Raw genomic sequence first — 23,876 nt, 5'->3', positions numbered from 1 at the left:
ATATAATTTTTTATTTAATTAAGAAACTTCAGTAAAACATTAATAGAAATATGAATTAATTAATAGAGATCTAAGAAATAATTAATTAAAATAATAACACTATTGTACAATAGGAACATGTACAACCTAAATGTTCCATATTTAACATACCTGACTTGCTAAAAAATCATGAACTTGGTTCGTTAGAAATAACTGTTTTGTGGATGGCATAGAAGAGCAGGATAAGAATTGAATATGAAACCAAACCTAGATAAGAACTAAAAAAATAAAAATAAAATCTTAATAACATGGGATAAGTATCACATGGCACTCGAGATGCTATTGTTAGAATTAGCGTGGGCTGGTACCTAATCCATTTGTTGTTCAACCTATTCATAGCATTTGAGTGCCCTAGAAGTTCATAACCATATAAAAACCAGTTACAGAGCTAATACTAATAATATATATGATAAAACAATAATAATTACATCTTGAACACGCTTTTGTTCCGCAACAGTATCAATGAAAGGTGGTTCACCAGAAGCATTATTTCTTCCCAATGGAACATATGCTTCTCCTAATGTATTGGGTCCCATTCCTGGCTGGAAAACAGGCCTTGATGCTTGAAGTAGGTGAGCACCTTCTGTTGCTCCATCAATCGCTGATTTTGCCTATGTAATCAAATAATTGTTACTTGAAAAAATATCATTTTTAACATAAACATCTAACATAAATTATAATTGATATTATTCAACTAGGTTTAAAATTTAATTTATAAGAAAAGAACAATTTTTAAGAAACAAAGCTACTATTAAATTAATGATAATTGACAAGACTGAGTTTGTTTTAAATTTTACTGAAAAATTTGTTTTAAAAAAACTGGTACAAGGTTAAGTGTCCAACTTGTGCAGTCATGACAGCTTAATATCCATGGAAGCAGTTACTACTAGACAATACAATATTTTAAATAAGTGAAATTATTGTATGAAATTACTTTGTATATTTGTATTCCAAAAAAAGTTGGATGATAGGAAAATTTTATACATGAAAATGTTATTTGGTAAATTATATTGAAAAAAAAATGAGAAACTCATTTAAGTGAACCTTTATTGCTGTTGTAACTAATTTGATGTTTTTCCCCCAATCCTTAGGAATGTTTGCATAAATGAGATTGAAATGAAACCAACAAATTTATCAGTTACTATTTTGTTGCCTACTATACAAGCATTCATTGTTGTGTAGAGGGGTGCTGAAGGATTGTTTCGAGTGACATATCCCGCCAATCTTAACCTCCTTGTCTTCATAATATAAAATATTGAGTGACCAATCTCTGCAAGCAGTTCACTGATCCCAGAACGCTCCTGTATTTGTACTGAGGACTTTCCATTCAAATCTCTCGATTCAGTTTTCCAGGGTACCTGTTAGATCCCAGGTATATTTGTATGTACACACACGCATGTGCACACTCATCACTCACACACACACATGTGGAGTAGCTAGTCTCCCATCGGGCGCCTCCCCAGGCAGGTGGAGGATAGGGGAATTCTCACCAGATGTGGCAGGAACCGGGGAAATAAAATACCCGGGGTGGACCAAAACTAGATTCAAATCCAGGCTCGACGGTACCTAGAATGGGCGGCGTACTGGTCAGGGTCTGTTCCTCAAGTTAGAGGCGGCTGTTTCAAAACCAGGCAGGAGGTATAAAATGCAAAAATCTGAAGTCACAAATGATGGAAGATAATGTTAATTGTGCTATAGTGAAGGGGCACGGAACCCCAGTAGCGGCGTCAATAGGAATGTGAAAACGGGTTCCCTGGCGTACGACCAGTGCTGCAATGGTGGGAGACTTGGCCATTGTAGCATCTAATTCCACAAGACTAAACAATATAGATGTGATGGAAAATCTTGGTAGCAACATTAAACAGCTTCTTTCTTTCATTTGCACCAAGAACAACGTCCACAGTAAGATAAGGAGTTATGCATGAAAAATCCAACTATATTTTGAAAAATTGGAAAAAGCTGCCCTCCCTATCGAAATTGTAGATGGTCACACCCAAAACAAAGGAGGTCAGACCACCGAGGAAGAATAGGCCTGATGCAGTAATTGTAAAAATACCGGAGAGCCAGTCCTACTCAGATGTCCTGCGAAAGGTGAGAGGCTCATGGGAAAGGTCCAAATAGGACTGGTTGTTAATTATATACATGAGAAACTCAAGAGTTCTAAAGTGTTTGCATTGCTGGGAATATGGACACATAGCTTGGAATTGTGTTGGAAAGGATAGGACCTCCCTATGTTCAAACTGTGGTAAAGCAGATCACAAAGCTGGTGATTGTGACCAGAAACCTCAATGCACATTGTGTGCAGGAAATGGAGATGCTGAACACTCCAGCAGAAGTAGTAAGTGTCCAGTTTTCCGTTCAGCATTGAAAACAATAACGCAAATCCAACAACATGATAGATTAGGATACTCCAGTTGAATTTAAACCATTACGAAGCTGCTCAGGATCTCCTTTACCAAACGGTACAGGAACAGCATATTGACGTTGCTATTCTCTGCGAACAATATACAAATCTGGATGGCAACTTGTAGGTATCCGATAGGTCAGTGGTAAAGCTGCTATTCCCTAGTAGGCCTGTAATTCCCAAGCTAATCAGAAAGTGAATACTGAATCGCACTCCGGCTTTGTATGGGCGATGTATACATCTTTAGCTGTTACGCCTACCCCAGTATCACAATCAAAGACTTCGCAAATTTGTTGGATCGCATTGTCTTAGAGGCTAGTTGCCATAATACAGCTATCATAGGAAGTGATTTCAACACATGGGCAACGGAATGGAGAAGTAGAATAACAAATCGACATGGTGAAGTTCTCCTGGAAGCTTTCGCACAACTAAATGATATGATCCTCATGAACACCGGAACAAACCCGACGTTCACAAGAGCAGGAAGATCATCTATCATCGATTTGACGTTTGTCAGTGGACGCATGCATCGGATCGCTACTTGGAAGGTTTGTAGTTTTTATACAAACAATGATCACCAGGCTATATTGATCAGATTGCATACACCTACAAGAAAGAAGAGTTGTCGATAGAGGACTAATGGCTGGAGCACAAAAACTTTTGATGACGCTTCATTCACTTTAATGCTAGAGGATGAGTGTGAATTGAAAGGGTCAGCCGAGGAAAAGGCGCGTATACTGACCTCTTTTATATCTGGGGAAAAGACAGCGCCTCGTACTTATTCCAAAGAGTAAGGGAAGAATGGAAGACTCATCAGCCTATCGTCCAATTTGCTTATTGGATACTATGGGTACTTTCCCTCAGGCTACAAGAGTTTACAGAGGGAGTTAGTGGTCTCTCGCAGGCTCAATACAGAATTTGTAAAGAGCGATCCACGATAGATGATGTTGGATTGGTAGTCGAGATGGCCTGCACAGCAATTGCAGGAGCAAGGTGGAGAAGAGGTGCCTAAGTGTTATGCAGCAATCATCACTCTAGACGTTAAGAATGCTTTTAACACTGCAAGATGGACCTGTATAATAGATGCCCTACAGTCTATGGCGGTGCCAGCCTATCTTATGAGAGTTCTTACCAACTACTTTAAAGATAGAGTTGTTTTATTTTTCAGACATTAGCCAAAGGAGATACAAGGTGGCTGGTGGTGTCCCACAGGGCTCGGTATTAGGCCCTCTTCTCTGGAACGTCATGTACGACACAATCTTCAAATTGACAATGCCAGAGGGAGCCACAATTGTGGGATTCGTAGATGACGTTGCAGTTGTAGTGGCGGTGAAGTACTTGGAAGTAGTTACCCTTATTGCTAACCAGGCTGTTGCTACGGTCTGAGGTTGGCTCTCTTTGGTAGGCTTAAAACTTGCAAATCACAAGACCGAGGTTCTCCTTGTAACTATCAGGAAGTAAACTGAGTCCACCACTGTTACAGTGGGTAGGCACAAAATTCGTTCCCAGTCTTGCTTAAAATACCTAGGAGTCATGATCGATGCACGTCTCCACTTTAATGTTCACACAGAGTATATCAGTGCCAAATCTGCTAAAATAGTATTCTTTTTGTCAGGCCTAATGCCAAATGTTGGAGGTCCCAGAGAAAGTAGCCAAAGGTTTCTAGCTACTGTAGTCCCCTGCATTATGTTATATGCAGCCCCGATTTGGAAAGAAGCGATGGTTACTAAATCATACAGGAGACAGATGGTTTCAGTTTATCGCAGAGTTTGTTTAAGGACAGTTAGTGCTTTAAGAACTGTTTCCTACGAAGCGGTGTGCGCGATAGCGTGTGGACTCCTAACTAACATAATAGCATGTGGACTAACTCCTTGTTGAAGAAAGAAACAGGCACTATGGATGACACTTACACGTTTCCAGAGAAGAGCGAAAAATAACCTCGACCAGTGGCAGCAGCGTTGGGAGGCTGCAGATTCTAGGCGGTGGATTCACAGGTTAATACCCGATGCGGGCTCATGATATGGCCGACAACATGGTGAGGTGGATTTTTACATAACCCAATTGTTGACTGGAGATACATGCTTTAGAGCCAAACAAACCACAAAACTGGACAACATTGCAGAATGCTCTGGATGTCAGACTGTCAAGGAAATAGCGGAGCACGTGGTTTTTGCTTGTATTCGGTTTGTTACCGATATTACATATGTTAGCAATAACTTAGAAGTTCATGCATACATAATTATGCACCTTGTTCTGCTGTAAAATTGTTATCAATGTTTAAAAGCTACATACATAATGGTTTTTTTTAACAATAAGTCAAAAATGTATAACAGATTTTTTTTTACAGCTGTAACGATAATGTAGAATTGTACAGTACATATTTATATAACATACATACTATATGTGTTCATACATATACAATTATGCACCTTGTTCTATTGTAAGTTTTTTGGGTATATTTAAAAGCTATATTCATAGAGGTTATATTTATCTGCTTTAATAATTTAATCCCAAAAGTGAATTATTAATGGATTTAACCATTTTTCCTAATGATGAGGTATCAAACGGTTTTGTCTTTTTTAGGTTCATTTTGATAATCTGAAATGAATTGAAGTTTGGTATGTAGGGCTGTTTTGTAGGCACAATGTCATAAAAGTGAGATTGAATTTCAGTAATAATTTTTCAACTATCATACTCCCAATGCTGATTTTATTCATTAAAAAATATAGCCTTTATAAACATCGATAAAAAGTGATGAGGCTTGTTATTATCACATAAAAAGTTATGATGCTTGTTATCACATAAAAAGTTGTTACTGAAAAAAAATTTAACTTTTCTTCTATTTCCTCCACCTCCAATTGGAGAGAGAATTCCCAAATCCATTTCACATCTGATACTAGCTGTTCATATAGAACACAAACTACCCACCTTTATCCCAAGAACTACCATAATTTCACTTGAATATATTAAAAATTGACAGCAATAAAATAAATTATTTAAAAGATGGTCAGGTTGGCAGTCAAAATAAACTTAAAACTTTGAGTTAAAAAAAGGCTTATTTGAATGATACCATTTTCAATAAATAACTCAATATTTTAATTTTAAATAATAGGTATAAAACAAATGCTGATTCATTATTGCTCTAGATCATTAACTATACTGAATAGTATACAGCTAACAATTGATAGAAAGATTTAAAATCTGAAATTTTATGGGACCTTAAACTTAGGTATTCATGAAATATTAGTGTTACCTCCAAAGGAACTTCTGATGATGAAACAATATTTTGTCGAACCAGATATTGGACAAAATCTTTAGCTGCATTGAACTGAGCATCTTTTTTAGTTGTAGAATTACCTGCTCCAACATAATTGTAACCTGGGACTCTTACTTCACACAAAAATCTTTGCCTATGTTTGGGACCTACAAATAGTCATTAATTTATACTTCAACAAACCAATACAATAAAGAAAATATTATTAGAATAAGAAGCAACTATACCAGTTGGGCGCACATCAAAGGTAGGTTCAACACTTTTTTTATTGCACCATTGATGAAAAAATGATTTCAGATCCGACATACTTAACAACAAATTGTAAGTTTAAATTAATCAAATAAACGAACGAAACGAAATATAGCTTAAGTTATATTTCAGTTAAGTGAATCATCAATAGAACGAATGTATTCAACAACCAACATATAAACAATGTAATAGTTCAACCGGCTCCTAACAAACGTAACCTGAGTATACAGACAGGAGTTATTGTATCGATATCTCGCCAACAATATTTATCACTATCGATATTAGTTTGAAATATTTTGCCGAACATAACATTCACATGTTAATTCATCTATATAAACATAACTATTACAATAACATTTCTTTCTTTAAAAATTAATATTGAATTACTACTTCATTAGTAAAATTCTTCAACAAAAGTCGTTCATTAGTATTAATATGAAAATAATATCTCAAATAAATGTCGATGTTTTACTTTCGATATTTCAACTCTAGCTTATAGCTAACTAATTGACAGCAGTTTATAATCTAAGTACTTATTTATTAAAATTTTAATGCTTAAAAACTAAATGCATGTACCTAAAATTTCTCTGTGGTTCAACAAATTTAAAAGTTATAGTCCTGTCAATAAATGACAGGCAGTGGCAAAAATGTTGAAATTTAGAAACATATGATCTGTATTTACTTTGCAAAGATAATTTCTTATCATTCAGCGTTCACTGGTTTGTACCCTTGTTTGAAGTTATGTAGAAGTAATTTTGTTATTAGACATGTTTATTAATTTAAAATCACGTTTTTTGTGTTATTTTTTGAGTGATTTGTATTAATTCAGATCTAAGTGTATTTAAAACTATAGCGTAATGCCAGTTCTAATGTAAATACTAAGGAAATTGTTGAAAGTGATGGATTTACTTCGGTACAGGGACGAATTAATAATTACTAGAATTACAAATAGAAATGGAACTGATCATTTCCGGAAAAATGGTAAATTTTAATATTATTCGTGTATGCTTCATGATAAACATTAACAATGTTAATGAATTTTATTTAACTTTATTTATAGTTATTGGAGATTCATCTGATGGTCTTGACTGGAGTCTGGACATACTCCCAGTTATGCCCAAGACAAATTCAGGTATGTATTGTTATCTCTCACCTCAATTGTCAAAACTTAATATTCAGTTTTTTAATAACCTGAAATTAGATCTTGATAGGATTTAGTTCTCATAAGAAAGGAAAAATGGTCTAACTCAAATAAATTTGTATTTTATTTACCAAGGTATCTTACCACTGACATGTTCATTTTTTTATTAAAAAAATAATAGTTTGGCATAATATGATTAAACTAAGCTGGAAATTTGATGCCTATACTACCCCTAAGTATTTCTTTCATTATATTTTATATGAAATTGTGGGAACCCAATCTTCTGAAATTTGTTAGATCGGATTTATAATTGTTCTAATAGCAGTTCATTGATGAACAACTTATTCTATAAAATATATATGTAAAAACTGTTAATACAAACATGAGTAGGTGAAACCTATTGTACAGAAAGTAAACCAAAGTGGTCTGTAATGAGTCAACGTGCCATTATTGATGGCTTCTACATACCCACTAACCATTGCTTATATCTTCTTGCTCTTCAGGACTAAGTTCGATATAATGAATTGAGTTAGAGTGGTGAACTATGATTTAGAACTTGGTAAGTATATCAGCAACCATTATTTCGGTGCTGAGATGTTGAAGGTCAATGTTGCCAGATTTTTTGGCTTCTGAGACAAGATGTAATTTAATGTCAATATACTTGGATTCAGAACTGACAGAAAGATTTTATATGAATAGTTGTGCTACTTGATCATCATTTATTATGGTTATCTTATTTAGGTAAATTCCTGTATTCAATGCTAGTTGTTTTAGGTACTGCTCCTCCTAAGTGGCCTCTGATATAGCTCAGTGTTCTGTCTCAGTAGGGAATGTCTCAGTTTCTTGGGCGTTCCACTAATGGCCGTGTGTAGATAGATCCAGATTAGGATTACTAATCAATTGTGGAGGATCTCCAGTCGGCAACAGTCAGTTGAATTAGTGGTCTACCTGTTTTGGTAAATGTAAGAGCGGTGTTATTTCAACCTTTTAAATAATGGAGGACTTTCTTCTTAGCAACTTAGTGTTCATGCTCTCAATGATTATAAAATTGTATTGGATCACTAACCACAAAACTGATGTCTGGGTGGGTATCAATAGCCAATAACATTTAACTTTTAAAATGTCTTCTTAGTATTTATTAAGTTCTTAAGAGCAACTTCATGAAAGTACTTTAATTCCTCCATTTCCAGATGTCCACATTAGGGTGTATTTATTGTTTGTAGCTACTTGCTTTAATAGTACCACATAGTTGGCCAACTTGTCGTTGATCATGTTGGTGTTGATGCTGGATTGTGTGTGTCCTGGTTGGGCAATAAGCAGCCCACATGGTCAAGATAATGGCTTTATTTCCTTTAGGGGTGTCAATTTTTATATTTTAATTTAATTATATATATCATTAATTGAATGACATTGTGTTCTATTATTGTGACATAAATATTGACATTTAAAATTTTTGTTTGTTACAAAATAGAATGTACAATATACCATTGCTTTGTTTTAAATTGTTTTCAAATGATTTTAGGGAGTAAAATGTTGGTTGTTTGCTGATAAGTTTCACCTTAAGTCAGGTTAGAAGGTTTTCTCTGCATGTTTTATGATTTGATTAGCTAGCAAAAGATATTATATTTTATTGAAACAGTTAAATTTCTCTGCTATTTGAGTTATCTCTTTATATCCCTAATTTACAGATATGAATTGAAATATTTTTTTTCCATGTGTTAAATCTTCAATAAGAAAATCAATCTAAAATGATTGAATTTTAATTGATTTCAACTTTAAATACTTAGTATGATAAAAAGTTGGTAAGAGGTGCTGTCAAAAGTGATAAATATTAATAAGTGGTATTTATCTTACCAACATTTTTGCCTGAATTTCAGGTCTCCTGCAGGACTACAGTTGCTAAAAATACTGCAAAGTATTTTGACTGCTGTAAAGTATTTAGCACTTTGCAGTATTTTCAGCAGCTGTTGCCCTGAAGAAGGCTTGAAATTTAGGCCAAAATATTGGAACAATTGAAGAAGTAGCACTTGCTAGTATTCTTCATTTCTGTCTGTACCCTGACCATCTTTTCTTCATATTAATCCATGGTCAACTCTAAATATATCTTAAATATTCAGTGATTTTATTTTATTGTCTACATAGTTATTATAAATTTACGGAAATTGTTTTGTTTTGTTATTTTTAAAAAAGGAGAAAAAATCATATTTCTGGCAGATACAATTGAAGTTGAAGTTCTATACTTCTCCATAAAGGGATAATTTCTTACTTTGAAGCCTTATTTTAATTAATAATTTATTCAAGATTTATTGTTGAAATATATATAACTATAAAAATATTGGGTACTACTTCATATATACTCCATACAGATATTATTTGTTCGAAGCTCACACCGATTATTGATTACATGAATTTCTGAGGGTATCCAAGAGTCTTTTAGCACCTCCCAGCTCTTAAGTGTTACCATCGATGCTATATATTTAGGTTAGATTGCAGTTAATTGCTCATGAATTTATCTATGGTTCAGTTTAAAATTTGATAAAATTAAACTTTCTATTTATAAGAAGATGGTCAGGGTTGCGGTAAAAAAAGAACAAATTGTTTTTAACTATTTAATGTCTGATGTTTCGCCCTATTTGCAGGGCTCCATCAGGGCTGTTCAAAGTGATAGGTTAAACAGACATTAAATGTCTGTAATTCATGCAGAGTACTTGTGAAGTAATGTCAATTATATTTGAAACATTGAGAGATTTGAATGAAAAAGTAATTTTTTTTTTTTCAAATTTCAATTCTTTTAGAAAGAAATGGTCCAGGTTATGGTCAAGAAAAATGATCAAGGGATAGTTTTAACTTCTTGTTAACTTAATGGGTAATGTTTCAACCTGCAATACAGTGCAATACAATACAATCTTCATTAGGGCTGAAGTAAAAAGGTACAGAGTAGGTGAAGCTAATGTAAAATTATAAAAATGATATGTTAATAAAACAGATATAAGGTGTATAAAGATTTCAGTTTAAAGAATTTAGCTTTAAACATTAATCAAAAATGTTAATTTTTCATATGGTTAGTCTTAATATTTGCATGTCATGTTTGTACTCTTACTGTATCTTTTTATTCTAACCCTAACTAAGACCTGCATTGTGAATTGTTTAATTCTGATATTCCCTGGGTTGATTGAGGTATAGCATATAGAAGGATATTACTAGAATTAATTATAGTTAATTTGTATTGCTGGTAAGAATGATGTGGACTGTATTTATAATGGACTAAAAATAAATTGTTCATGGTTAAAAAGATAAGGAAACCTCTATTCTTGATTTATTAATAAAAAAAAATTGATTATATGGGGTTTAGGATGAAAGGGAGTATAATGTGGCTTGGTTGGTTAAGTATTTTTAACAAAGATTGATTTTGTCTATTGTCTATTGATTTTTAATGGGATAACATGGACTAGTAATAAATATTGTAATTTTACTTGCTGAAAATGAATAGTAGACTATTGAAGGTTTCTGTGGAGCTTGTTCTTCCTGTTCCTTATCTTCTCTCTCAGCTTAGCCTCTACTCCTCTGCCTGGGTGGGGTGTTGAATTAGTCAATCATACTAAATTTATTACCTTAAGCAAAAATGCTGTTGTTCTCACTGTGGAGTTTGAATAACTCTTGGGTACAGTACCCCTACTAGTTCATTGGTTTGCCAGTAGATGGTTGGAACTTGATCTCTTTAAGTGATTCATTATAATCTATAGTTCTTCCTTGAATATGGGTCAGTACATTGGCTATTGATAAGTAGTTGAAACTATTTCTTAATTGTCATCTCCAGATTCACATTTAGTCATTTATCTATTTATAATATAATTAAATTTTTTTGAGGATCATTTAATTAGAATTTTTGGGTTTGTGAATTGTGTTGACATAATGAAGATAATTATAACTAGGTCAGTCACATATTCAGAAGCACAATTGTCAAATGAATAAGTTCATCTTTATCTATATCTTATTTTGCTTAAATTTTGTTTGTGTTTATTATATGTTACTTATTAAATATAAGATACCTTTATAAAATGTGTTATGTTATTGATTGTATGATTTCAGGAAACAATCACTTGATCAATAACAATGTCCGCGACATTGATGTTGACCGGCCTCGAAATTATGTGAGCTCTTTGCAAGAAAATCATATAAGCTCATTGGATGATGATTATTCAGGATCATTAGACGATGAATGCGACAAGTCTTTTGAAGAAGATAATAAGACATCTATTGAGGATGAATCAGAATATACGACTGATATGTTACCTGCTGCTTTTTGTGAAGCTACTGTTTGCAAAGGTATTGAATAAGAAATTACTTTTTGTTGTACTGTTATTAATTCTTTTTTACAAATATTAAATTAATGTGAAAATCGTTCCGTTGAAAAAATTTAATTTCATTTATACAGATATGGTGAAGTAATAATGATGATAATTAATTGCAGTATAGTTAAAGCATCTGAATGAAAATTATTTTACAGAAGAGCCAGAATCTACTCCTGTCCAGCCAGATACAACTGGTGCAAGTACTGGTAAGTGATTATAGAAATGATTTTTTTTTTTATTTGTGTCATTATATTTCATCAGTAAAACCTCTATTAACCTAGTTAAAGAAGGGTAGGAATAAGGATGTTTTAGGTTCTAAAAAAACATTGCCCAAATTTCAGTGTATTTACATTATGTAATACATTTAATCCACAAAGTATTCTCCATGGTGTTTCCCTACCTTCGAACAACATTCAGGCATTTTTTCTATCATAGATGCAGACAAACTTGAATTGTTTTGACTTGTATTTCTTCATGTGTTTTGAAATTCTTCTCTTTTAAAAAATGACCTATCCATTGAAAAAGGTGGTAATCTGATGTGGCTAAATCTGGTGAATAAGGAGGATGGAGGACTTACCAACCAAGACTAAAGATTTTTATAAGTAATATTGCTAAATAAGACCTCCTTATTCCCCTAAACTATTAAAAACATTTTGATTTGAGTATGCAAAAGTTAGAATGTTACACCTTAAGTTATGTTTTGTGTTTATACTAAGTTGATGTGAGAGATTGCTGCGACCAGAAAGACCTGATTTAAATTGTGTTTATTGAAATGAAAGATCAATCTTTATTCTGGGACACTTGATTCCCTAAGAATAACAATTTTAGTGAACCAAGTGAACTCTTACAAAAAGAGTAGCATTTGTCAGGATACATTATGTTAAGTTTAACAAAATTACTTAAATGAAATTAAAAATTGATAAAAAAAAAAAAAAATAATAATAATAAAGTACAGATCTAGTCAAGCTAGTATTTTTGGGTATTTAATATTTAAAAGTATGCAGCAGATTGATTAGGAGGAGATGGGGATATATATAATTTATGTTTAACTAAAGTTAAGGTGGTTTTATGAATGAATATGTGTAAGAAATTCCCAAATGAGGTAACTCGAATGATGAATTATTTTTCAAGGGAACTTGTTCTATGGGAAAAGGATGTACAAATCTGTTGGTTGATATGTCGTATTTTGTTGAGATCTCGTACGTAGCAGGTGGATGAATAAATGAAGGGTGAGATGGTCAATTATATTGGAAGATTTTTTGGCTTCAAGAGGAATATAAATATTCAACGAGAAATATAACAAGAAAGTATTGTCTTTGGATATTGGGAAAAGCCAACTTTGCTCAGAATAACAGCGAGAGATATGAGAACGTTTAGGGGTACCAATTATGAATCTTATGAAGCAGTTCATTAATCTTTTCAGTCCCATCTCATGCTCACACAACCATAGCCAAAGTGGGGAGAATTCTAGAAGACAATGGATACTTTGGAGAGATGTATCATAGAATCTTAGGAGCTCTTTAAGAATTCAGATTTTTTTGGGGTTATTTAAGACATATGGCTACTGCATGTTAGGCATTGATCAAAGGTGACCCCCTAGTTCGATATGGTGCTTTGGAACTAAATGTTGTTGAGGTCTAGTGAAGGATAGTAAGGAAGGGAACTAAGGAAAGATTTTAAACTGATTTATTGCTGGTTTAAGGAGTATATTTTTCATCAAGACAATAAAACCAAATATCTGTGCAATAAAGTATGGGTTATATTATGAGGCGTTATTTAAGAGGTGAGAGTATGGGTTATATTATGTATAAGATTATATAAAAGAAAAAATTGGGTTTAGCTTTAAATCCTGATGGTCTGGATAATTGAGGTGTTACTGAACCGAAAGTAAGATGCAAATATTATAGTATATATTAATTAAACACATTAGTATTAATGATTTTTTTTTCATGTTTATGTCTATAATCATAGTTACAGATACACCAAAGCAAAAGAAGTTTCGTTGCAGTGACTGTAACTACTCGACTGATGTTTCATCACATTTCCGGGCCCATAAAAGACGTCACACAGGAGAACGACCGTACGCCTGTCCTTTGTGCCCCTATCGAGCAGCTGAGTCCTGTACACTCAATCGGCACAAGCTGACGCATTCTGGCGCCAAAAAGCACTTTTGTCCTCTTTGTCCTTATAGAGCTTTTCTTGCCGGGGATGTAGCGAAACATATGAGGTAAAGGAAAAACAAATAATCTCAACTTTTTATAGAATTTTGTTCATTAATAGATTGTTTTAACATTTTAAAATGATTATTACATGGGTCAATCCTGAAACTGTTTAGGTTTTGATTATCTTGGCATTCATGAAAGTCTTCAAAAATTTACTTGTTACTTTTAAAGTCTACAAAATAATGTGAGCTACCTAATCCTTTATGTAGGTACCAAAATTATTTGTCAGAATTTGTAAAAAAAAAAAAAGCCACAAGTTAATGGTTGACTGTAATTATATTTTACTCTTTCTACTCAAAATAAAGTTAACACTATATTTATTTTCTAATAATCTAATGAAGTATAATATTAACTTAATTATTACTCTCCATTAGTAACCTTCAAGCATATTAATATTATTTGTAGTGGTACTATAGAAACCATCATAAAATAAGGCGGGTGGACATTTTTGCCATATTGTCTGCCCTTAAAGGTTAAGGATTCTTTATCTGTTGTTTCACAGTTCATCATAATAAAATAAAATAGCTTAAACATAAATATAAATAATAGTTCAGTTGTAATGAAAATAAAACATTTAAAAAAAATTAAACAGAGTCATAAAATTAATAAATAAATTAAAGATCTTAAAAAAACTTAAGGATGGCTGGATCAATAAGATCTTTAAATCATCAATAGGCACAGTTCTAGATTGAATAAAAATTTAAGATTGTAAATACATATTTGTTTATTTTTGTATATTTGCAAATATGTTTCAAATTTGTATCAATTATTAACTTAATTATTTTTTTGTTGATTCTAAAATTTGATACTAATTGAGCTTTTCCATTTTTCTCCAGAGACTAACCATTGGTAAATTCCCAACTAATGTCCTTTCCTAATCAAATTTTCCTGGATTGTTCATTATTAGCATTATTTGGAAAAGGTTGAAAATAAATAAGCACTGCCCAAATAAGTCATTTACAATTTAGGATTCTAATTCTAATTTCATTCACGGGATACCTGAAACTTATTTTATATATTAGTATTTCTTATATATTATTTACTTTTTAAGGTGCCATACTGGTGAACGCCCATATTCATGCCCTCTCTGCCCCTACCGAGCTTCTCGTAGAAGTTCTGTGAAAGAACACCTCGCTACACATTCACTTAATAAGGAATACCCATGCGACCTTTGTGGACATAAATGTGCTACTAGGATTCAGCTTAGGAGGCATGTAAAAAATAAACATTTTCTTCCTTAGGTAATTTTTAAGCAAATGAAACTTTCTTTAGTCTGAAACCTAGAAATTTCTTGTTATAATTTTTTATATTTTGTTTAAAATATAGTACTTATGTAAGTAAAAGCCTTAAAAAATATTTCATCACATGAATTGTTTCATATTAATATTATTTTTTTTTAAATCAGAACATTTGTTAATTTCATTCTTAGAATGGTATTTATCATTCCAGTTTTGTAATTTTGTTGGCATTTTTAGTTTATGATAGAATGTTTTGATATGTTACTTAGGCTGTTTAGATGGGATCATGTGAAAGAGAGAAAAATATTATATATGTTGTTAGATCGTTTTATGAGAAGAGTTTTAATTGTATTTATTTTATAATAAGAAATGGCAGTTACCTTTATATAGATGTTTAGAAGAGTTATATTTTAGTTAATAATAATTGTCGTTAAAATTTTTATAATTCTAATTAATTGTTAGAGAGCAATAATATATAGTTTTATTAATGTTCTAAATAAATCCATTATCAAATGTTAAATTTGTTGAGTTCTTATTTTATTTTTTTTTACTAAAAAGAGAGTGAAGGGAAATCAGGGTTTCATATTTTTCATTGTTTTACATAACCATTGATATTCTCACTATACAGGTTTTATTAATCAATATTAAATCAATATTTTTTGTATTAAAAAAAATTAATGTAATTTTAAATCTTAAAAGGTTGTGGTTTGAATTAAAGATTGAAATGTATGAGTTTTATAACTTTGTTACTAATATTTTTTTCTAAATTAAAATGTCATATATTTAAAATTTCTCTACTGTTTTTGAATTTTGATTGTTTATTTAAGGTTTTAAGGGCCAAATGAATAAATGTTATAAGTTGACTTTTAAAAATAACAAATTAATGCTTTGGATCAAGATATGGTATTTTATTTCCTCAACTATTTCAAATAAGTTGATTAAAAATAATTTCTGAAATCTCACTCAATTTATTTATACTTTAAAAACATTTGCTGTTATCGCCTATTTCTCTAATTTCTTTCGAGGTAGATTATATATATATTCATAGGATAAAATTAATAATCTTTGAAGTTATCTAAATGAATTATATAATTTTTTTCCCTTACGAATAATTTTGTAAATAATAGCAATTTTTTTTTATATCATCTCTTCCTTACTTGAACTCTTAGGCTGGATTCACATGAAGGAGATTGGTAATAAGGATGCTGATGTAATGTTGTAAAGGCAGATGTAATGTTGTCGAGAGCCGTTTAGATAACAATATTTGTATTGGATCGTCATGAAAGAGTGAAAAAGCATCCCTCAGGTGTTCCATCTCCTGGAGAATTTAGGTATTAGGGAGGGAGAAGTGACACTGCTTAGCCTAGCATCAATTCATACATGGCAACTTTTAGGTTTTACTTCGCTTTAAAATATTCGGCCATAGTGAACATTAGTGAATGTTCGGTGCAAAATCTATTAATTATACTATTATATAAAAGGACAGCCCATTTTGTGTTTGTAACCACTTCTGGGAAAGCTAATGAATTTTTGTTCTAATTTTTCAAGTTCTTAATTTATGAGAGAGGGCTTAGCTGTGAAGGGATATGCTGGTTTAAAATATAATGGATTTTTTTTCTTTCCATAGTAAGCCTTATGGGAGGGTTATGTATTTATGTATCTAAAAGATCCCATGGTTTAACTAGCCATATTATCTGTATAAAATTTTATGAATTTTGATGTAAGCGTTAATATTAAAGTATTGAATTAAAATAGACATTTGAACACAAAGCAGAACACAAAAAGATGCACTATAAAACTTAGGAAAGTTAACAAAACAATACAAAAAAAGTTTAATAATTTAATTATTAAACAATTGGAATTTTATAAATAAAATGGATGAAAGATAAAGACTTAACCACCACTACTAAAGATTGTAGTATTTGATGATTCAATTTTTGTTTTTTTCTGATGTGCTACGTTCTTCCAGTTTCCACGATGTTCTTCTCTTCTTTGATAATTGAAGTCTTCGGTGGTGAACTATTATAGGCTTACTAATGTGGAAAAGTTTAGCTGCTCCTTTTTTAATAAAATGGATGTAGAACATTAAATACTGCCATAAAAAATTCATGATATAAAATGTTTAGCCAAGTTCACTCATGTTTTCTTAAAACACAAAAATTTTGTCCCTGTAGAAGGCCGAATGACAACAGGCTGGGATGTCTTTTGGCAAATATTTGTATAACCTAGCATCTTTAATATAAAATCTCCATGTGAACTCAGCCTTAGGTCCAAATATTTCCTCTGGATTATATTCAATATCGGTATGGTGCAATTTCACTGTATATCAGTATGGTATAATTCACACATATAGTCATTTGTGTAATATATATATTTTAAATTTTTTTAGCTTTATCTCTTAAATTGACTTTTTTTTTTCAATAAAACCATTAAAAATTTGTGGGACCATTTATAATAAAAAAAAAAAAAAAGGAAAATCCAAAGTTTTTAACCAAAAATAAATATATTAAGAAAAATACTTTGTTTCACATTGTAAAATTTTTATTGAAAAGTTTGGACTGATAATTGAATTCTTTATTTTAGAAATGTCCAAGTCCGAAATTGCCGATATGTGTGTATTTTTTGCAAAATCATTTCCCTGAAGTTAGAGCAAATTTATATTACAATTTGAACAATTTTATCTTATGTGATTTTTTGAATTTTCAAGCATTTAAATTTTGTTAAGACTGTTTTATCTAGAAAAATATTTTGGGGCTTATGGCCTTTCTGAAATAAACATTTCAGTTACTTTGTTGTTATCAACAGAATTAATAGATATTTATGAAAGTTGAAATATGTTGTTTACAAAAGAAATAAAATAAAATTTATTGGGGTTGAGCAATGTTTTTAATTTTTCTATTTAGATAATAAAAATGCGCTACATGACAGTGTTATAGTTCTGAAAACTACTTTGAACTTTCATTCAGTAACCTGAAACTTTACTTATATTTTTTTACTTAACCTTTCAATTACAAATGGATTTACAGTTTTTGAGTTGGTTTTTCCTTTGTTTAAAATGTCTGTTGAAGTACAAATATATATTTTTTTCCTGAATACTCGCTATTATAAAAAACAGTTCTTCTTTTTCTTCTTCTTTAGTGTCTCTCAGTGTGGAGGTGCCTCTATACAAGCTTTTCATCTGTCCCGTTCCCTTGCCAATACCCTCATGTAATCCAACAGCTTTCCTCCTTTCTCTCCTAATCTAGACACATTATCCAGCCATGACATCCTTGGCCTTCCTCTTGGTCTTTTGCCAGTTGGTCTATCTTTGAACAATTTTCACGGTCCACAGTCTTCATCCATTCGGCATGTAAGTCCGAACGACTTTGGCTGCCTGTTTTCTAGAATTTCAGTAAGTGGTTTCACTCCTAGGTCCTCTTTTATTCTGGTGTTTCTGAAGTGGTCCCTTCGTGTTCGGCCGACTACTCTTCTGAGGTTTTTCATTTCTGAGACATTGATTCTGTTCCTCAATTTGTCGAGGACCCAGCTCTCACTTCTTTATAGTAGGGTAGGAAAGTAAATAGCATTAAAAATGTGAAGTTTTACTTTTTTCTCAACTTCACGTTTACTAACAACAGTATTGCAGATTTGTTAATAAATGTATCCTATTAGATATTTTTTGTTGAATTTTACCATTTCTGTTAATAACTGTACCTAGGTCCGTGTAATTTTCTGCTGCCTCAACAATTTCTTCTCTGCAAGTAATCTGCATTTCTTCAGGTCCTCGTCCAATTTGTATGACTTTGCTTTTACTTGTTTTTAATATCATGCCTTTTCTATCTATCTCCGCTAAAAAAAACAGTTTAAATAATATTTATTGAATGAATTATGTGTAAGTATATTAATGAACCTACTGCTATTGAAAATGGCATCTAAATCTTTTGAATACAACAGTCTTGAAGTGAAAACCTCAAAACTAGGAGATAGGTTTGTTGTGGTACAGCATTGATGGAAAACAATGAACTTGGCATTGAAGGTCGCTTTGAGCTGGTATTAACCATGGAAATCAACTACAACTTAATCAAAACATTAACTATAACATATGGGTTGTCTGTTAATTAATTTGACCACGGTTGACAACAAATTATTTCAAGGGAGGTCACTTATCTAAGTTGCCTTCAGGGTGGTGAGTAGAGCTATAGCGCCTCTCTTTCCCTTGGATTATCCTGAACCATGTTTAGTACTATCCTAGTTTCCACCAGCTACGATGTTTCTGGAGTGTGCCGTCTTTAAAGGATTTTTACATTCCTTCAATTTTTTTTTATTATAGAATTTATGTTTTGAAGTATATAAATTTATGTATTCTTTTATTTAACACTTTCAATAACCTTTTTTACATGTTTAGAAGAATTTTTTTTTACTAAAAAGAATATTTTTTTACATTGTTTTGGGTTATTTTATGCTCTCTAAATATTTTATAGAAAATGTGGTGATATAAAATAACATTTGAGATTCCTTATTCAGTAATTCAGTAAAAAGAAAAATGCAAAACATTCACATATCAGTTGATAGCATACATAGATTGAGTGACATACACAGGTGATTACAATAGCCGTAATTGTTAAAAACTGGTATTTAATCTCTATTTGGCTAAATATTACATTTTATACATTATATAATGCTTCTTTAAATTAAAAGAAAATATGAAAAAAATGTGCTTTTAAGGGATTTTCCAGGGAAGCCCCTGTGGTCAAATTGTTAATGAAACATATATAAGTTTAATTATCCATCCAAAAATTTAGGATTTCCTGCCAATAAAACAAGCAAGGAATTGGAATCGAGTTGTGTCCTCATGATTTGAATGTGCGTTTTTGTTTCATTAAATTTTAATTCCTGCTTATTTTCTAGGAAGTTGTTTATTCTTTATATATTCAGGTGGAAAGAAAAAACTTCCTTTAAAATATCTATACCACTGGTAAGACTTTTTAATCATGTAACTATAAAGACAAAATTTCAGAAAAGTAGTATTGATAATATTCTAAAGGAAGTTATTTTTCACCGCAACATCTTTAATTTTAAGTTGGAGAGTTCAGTATCATAGGAACCTGCTGTTTACTGACGGTGCTTGAAAAGATTTCCTATATTATACCTTTTAAGTAGTAAAAATAAATTTCTTAAGTATACAATTTTCTAAGTGTCCAAAAATTAATTAATTAACTATTGTCCATTCATTTTGTAACATAACTACTTTAAAATTACTCATGATTGTATTGTTAAATTCTTTCGGAAAAAAAAAAATTAAAAATATCACTTTATTCTTAAACTCTTGGCTAAGATTAAGAGTTGTGTCACATCACTACTTTGCTTGAATATTGGCATATCTAACATAAAAAAAAATTGGGTTTTAGTTTTAAATGTACATGTTTCAAAAATATTACCAGAATACAATGAATATTTTTGGCTAACTCGCAGCTGTAAATCCATATTTAATTATTTATCTGGCTTAAGATTTAGTTTGTCTATTTATTTCCCTTTATATGTTTATTTATAACAACTTATATTAATGCATTTAAACTTTATTTCTTATGTTAACTTCACTGAAGAATGATAAGGCGTAGTGTATTGTTTTGTTTGAGACTGGCTTTAATCAACTTAAGTTACCTGTGGTCTTTTGTCAACTGTGAGTTCCCTGTTTAATAAATGCTGGAGGAAAGAATGAATTTAATAAATGGCCTAAACCTTTGATATTGTTAGAGCTTCTTAGTATATTCTGTTAGTTGTTTCTTTTTTTTTTTTGTTTATCCTGCATTACTAAAATAAATTTTTGTTATAATTTAAATTGTCATTTATAGTTCCATTGCATTAATATTTAATTAGGAAATTGTAAATACAGTAATTAAATGAAGTTTGAATTATTAGGTGTTAAATGTTGATTTTTTAAAAGTCCTTTTAACATGCACTTAATATTACCGTAAACAAGAAATTACCAATTTAAATAAATAGTCATTTAGGTGAATGTGTGTTCATAAATATTTACACTGACATACATGCACCATAAAATTTGTAAATACATAGTTTATAGTAAGTGCGCACTAGAAAACTTTCTATGTATATTTATGTAAATTCCTGTTAACTGGAAATTGTATTTTGGTTTCATTTAATAACAAATTTCCTGTGTGATATTTAAATTGTAAAATGTTAATATATTGTCTATGTATGTTTGTACGATTAATGAATACATAGTGATAAAAATGAGTTTATAAATTTGTGCGTGTTGGTGGACAGTTTGTTTTAATATATTTTCATCAAAGCTACCTCAACACGAAGCTGTAATTTATTATCACATGTAATTATAAATGTTTTATATGTGATTGCCTTCTATAAAAAAAAATTACTAATTTATTGTTAACTTAATTCCTTCTATCCTAATAGCTAATTGATTACATAAGCAATTACCCTCTAAAAAATGTTGTATTATAGTATTTCATTATATTTTTGTTACTGTTAAAAAATAAAATGTTTTCCTTTTTTATTCCAATTTTATTTTTCCCAATTTTAAACTTCTAAAATTAAAACCATATAATTACAGTGTTTTAAGGAGAAAATGTTTGGATATACCTGAGATTGTAACACTCATTAGTTATAATATGACTTTAATATTTTATTTATCAGATATAATCTAAGCAAGAAACAGTCATAAAAGAAATGAAGAATATATTTTATTATATTTTCTAACCAGAAGCCAAGAAATAATTTGTTCTTACCTATTGTTTTTGATATTATATTTTATTAATAATGAAATGTTAGTGAAATTGAGTGCTTATGAACGGAAATTTAAATAGGCACTCAATTTATTTTATAGTTTAATGTATATGTTATATATTTTTTCATTTTGTTAGTGAAAAAACATAACATAGAAATTAAACTTAAAACTAGAGAATACAAAATTTATAAAATTGAATTTTTAACAAAATTATGTCATTTTCAAAATCTTATACCTTATATTTTCAGAAATTTCTGAAGGTATTCAAATAGAAAAATAATTAGGTGTGATTGTGTACCATTTCTTAATATTGAACACAAATCAATATAAATAAACAAATTCAAATTTAATGAAAACATAATAAAATCAATATAAATGAAAGGATACACATTTATATCTGTATTAACTACTTACCCAATTATAAATATTTTGAATATGGTTAAATTAATGTTATTTTTTTGACTGAGGTTTATTTTAGCCTAGGGTTACACTTTTTCTTTATATAGAGCACATATTAGTCATAGAAACTGATATTAGAATATATTTTGTTATAAAACAAAATTCAGGATAGCCTTCCGTATTCTAAAATTGGTACATCGACTAACAGCTTACTAGCTTAAAAGTTTCAGCAACACTGAAGATTTCCTTGGAAGTGCCAGATTCAGTACCATCTCGAGCACCTTGATCAATTAACAATTGAATCTTTCTTTAAATAAATTCGCTATTTTAAACATTATAAAACCTTCCCACTGTTTACTTTTATAAAGGAATGTTTTAAAGTTTTATGTGTTTATGGTCAATGTACACTCAATGCTATTGTCAGTTGTTTCTTTCAGGTCAGTATTAGACTTCTTACAAACTGTGACCTTGACTAATTCAAATTTTTAATTTACAAAATTTATTTTGCCATTTAAAATTATATAAAAACTTTAGTTATGTTATATGGATTAAAAATACTATTTAGTTATGAAATGCATTTTAATACGCAATAATCAATTTTAAAAGGAAACTACCTATTAATTCTAAATAAGTATTAATTTGAAATTATAATACGAATTCTTATGCTCCCACCATCTCTATAGACATAAAAATATGTCTAAAATATATTGCAGAAATTACATGACAGAATATGAAAAAATAAAATATTACACATAAATTATTTCATAGAATTATATGGAAATGATTTATATTTTCAGTTCATTAGAATAGCATTACTTAAATTAATAAGTTTAACCAGATGTCTTAACCCTTAATTTTGTATTCTTGCTTAAATATTATTTTCTATTTATATTTACTTCTTAAAAAATATAAAAATACCCATGTCCAAGTTTTCCAATGGTTTTCAGTTCACTTTTCACACTCCACATAACAGCTTAAAGGGGATCCCTATCCTTGATTTTCTCATCTTTGTTTATATCTTTTACCTAGTCCATAAGTTTAATGTATGCTTTCCTCATTCTCTTTTTCCATGTATGCTCTATCCTCATTCATTTTCCCATACCTATAATATTCAAATCTTATCGATTTCTGTTTTGTTACTTATTATTTTGATTACTTTATTTTGTTATCCAAATCCTGGAGGCCAATAACGATATATTCGATTGTGCGCCGAATCATCAAAAAGGTTCTAGATATTGAACTGAGAAAACAGGTCACCTTTAGCAAAAGTCAAAGGGGCTTCATCAAGGGTCTGCCGGGAACACATGTAAGCGCTAGAATCATCGACACGATCAAAAAAGATGCCAAAAATAGGAAAAAAGATTGCGCGGTGGTTTTTCTGGACGTCGTTGGCACTTTTGACAACGTTGGTCATGGGCACATAGTGAGCTCGCTGGAGGCAAGAGGTGTGTCATCCGACCTTACAAATGTGATTGCGGCTCTCCTAACCACAAATAAGATAAAGATTGGAACACACAGGACTAGCCAGATCAGTGTCTTGCGGGGGGTGCCTCAGGGAGGGCCCTTGTCGCCTTCGCTGTTCAACCTAGCAATCGATCATTTGTACCGCGAGCTCTGTGATCAGGAGTTTGCCAATAAGTTTAGATATGACCTGAAAAGTGACCAAGAGAGCGTGGTTCTCACAGGGTTTGCGGGCGATCAGGCTGTAACGGCGCGCGACAGGGGTTCTGCAGAAAGAATAATAAATGGTGTCGAGAGGCTGCTCGCGGAGATTGGTTTGGTAATTACCGCAAAGAAAAGTGTGGGTATCGTGTTG

General features: G+C 31.1%; 2 protein-coding genes across 7 annotated transcripts in view; one reads left to right on the top strand and one right to left on the bottom strand.

The window, feature by feature from the left end:
• The window catches only part of mle (maleless), a 45,063-nt gene extending 38,841 nt beyond the window's left edge, over positions 1-6,222 (bottom strand). For 3 of the 5 annotated variants that reach the window (XM_014425624.3, XM_014425622.3, XM_014425623.3), the window contains exons 1-3: positions 5,945-6,220; positions 5,697-5,866; positions 468-650 (exon numbers count right to left, since the gene is read on the bottom strand). In XM_014425624.3, the coding sequence (XP_014281110.1) occupies positions 468-650; positions 5,697-5,866; positions 5,945-6,023 (432 nt within the window). In that variant the 5' untranslated portion in view covers positions 6,024-6,220. Of the gene's footprint in view, positions 1-467; positions 651-5,696; positions 5,867-5,944 lie in introns of all 5 variants that reach the window. The other 2 variants (XR_001343612.3, XM_014425625.3) reach the window with 1 other exon arrangement.
• A 335-nt stretch (positions 6,223-6,557) lies between these two features.
• On the top strand, positions 6,558-21,416 carry LOC106683886 (zinc finger and BTB domain-containing protein 49). Of its 2 annotated transcripts, none has more exons than XM_014425629.3 (6): positions 6,558-6,947; positions 7,027-7,098; positions 11,197-11,433; positions 11,615-11,665; positions 13,437-13,686; positions 14,733-21,416. In XM_014425629.3, exons 1-6 carry the CDS (start codon positions 6,866-6,868, stop codon positions 14,920-14,922), a joined length of 882 nt encoding a protein of 293 aa, XP_014281115.1. In that variant the 5' UTR covers positions 6,558-6,865; the 3' UTR covers positions 14,923-21,416. The 2 variants fall into 2 exon arrangements, with proteins under 2 accessions (XP_014281115.1, XP_014281113.1); XM_014425627.3 differs by having other exon boundaries at positions 6,569-6,947; positions 13,431-13,686; positions 14,733-21,415.
• Positions 21,417-23,876: the final 2,460 nt, after the last annotated feature.

This window comes from Halyomorpha halys, unplaced genomic scaffold (genome assembly GCF_000696795.3).
Source record: "Halyomorpha halys isolate HHAL.00 unplaced genomic scaffold, Hhal_1.1 Scaffold524.1, whole genome shotgun sequence".
NCBI lineage: Eukaryota > Metazoa > Arthropoda > Insecta > Hemiptera > Pentatomidae > Halyomorpha > Halyomorpha halys.
The sequence above is the reverse complement of the archived record's forward strand: the minus strand, read 5'-3'. Positions and strand labels throughout refer to the sequence as shown.

What these genes read in the sequence shown, in the direction of transcription:
- LOC106683886 (XM_014425627.3), top strand. Translation starts at nt 6,866, where the DNA reads ATGGATTTACTTCGGTACAGGGACGAATTAATAATTACTAGAATTACA. An exon ending in TATGCCCAAGACAAATTCAG is followed by an intron (nt 7,099 to 11,196) that starts GTATGTATTGTT and finishes GTATGATTTCAG; the next exon opens with GAAACAATCACTTGATCAAT. An exon ending in GATGTAGCGAAACATATGAG is followed by an intron (nt 13,687 to 14,732) that starts GTAAAGGAAAAA and finishes TTACTTTTTAAG; the next exon opens with GTGCCATACTGGTGAACGCC.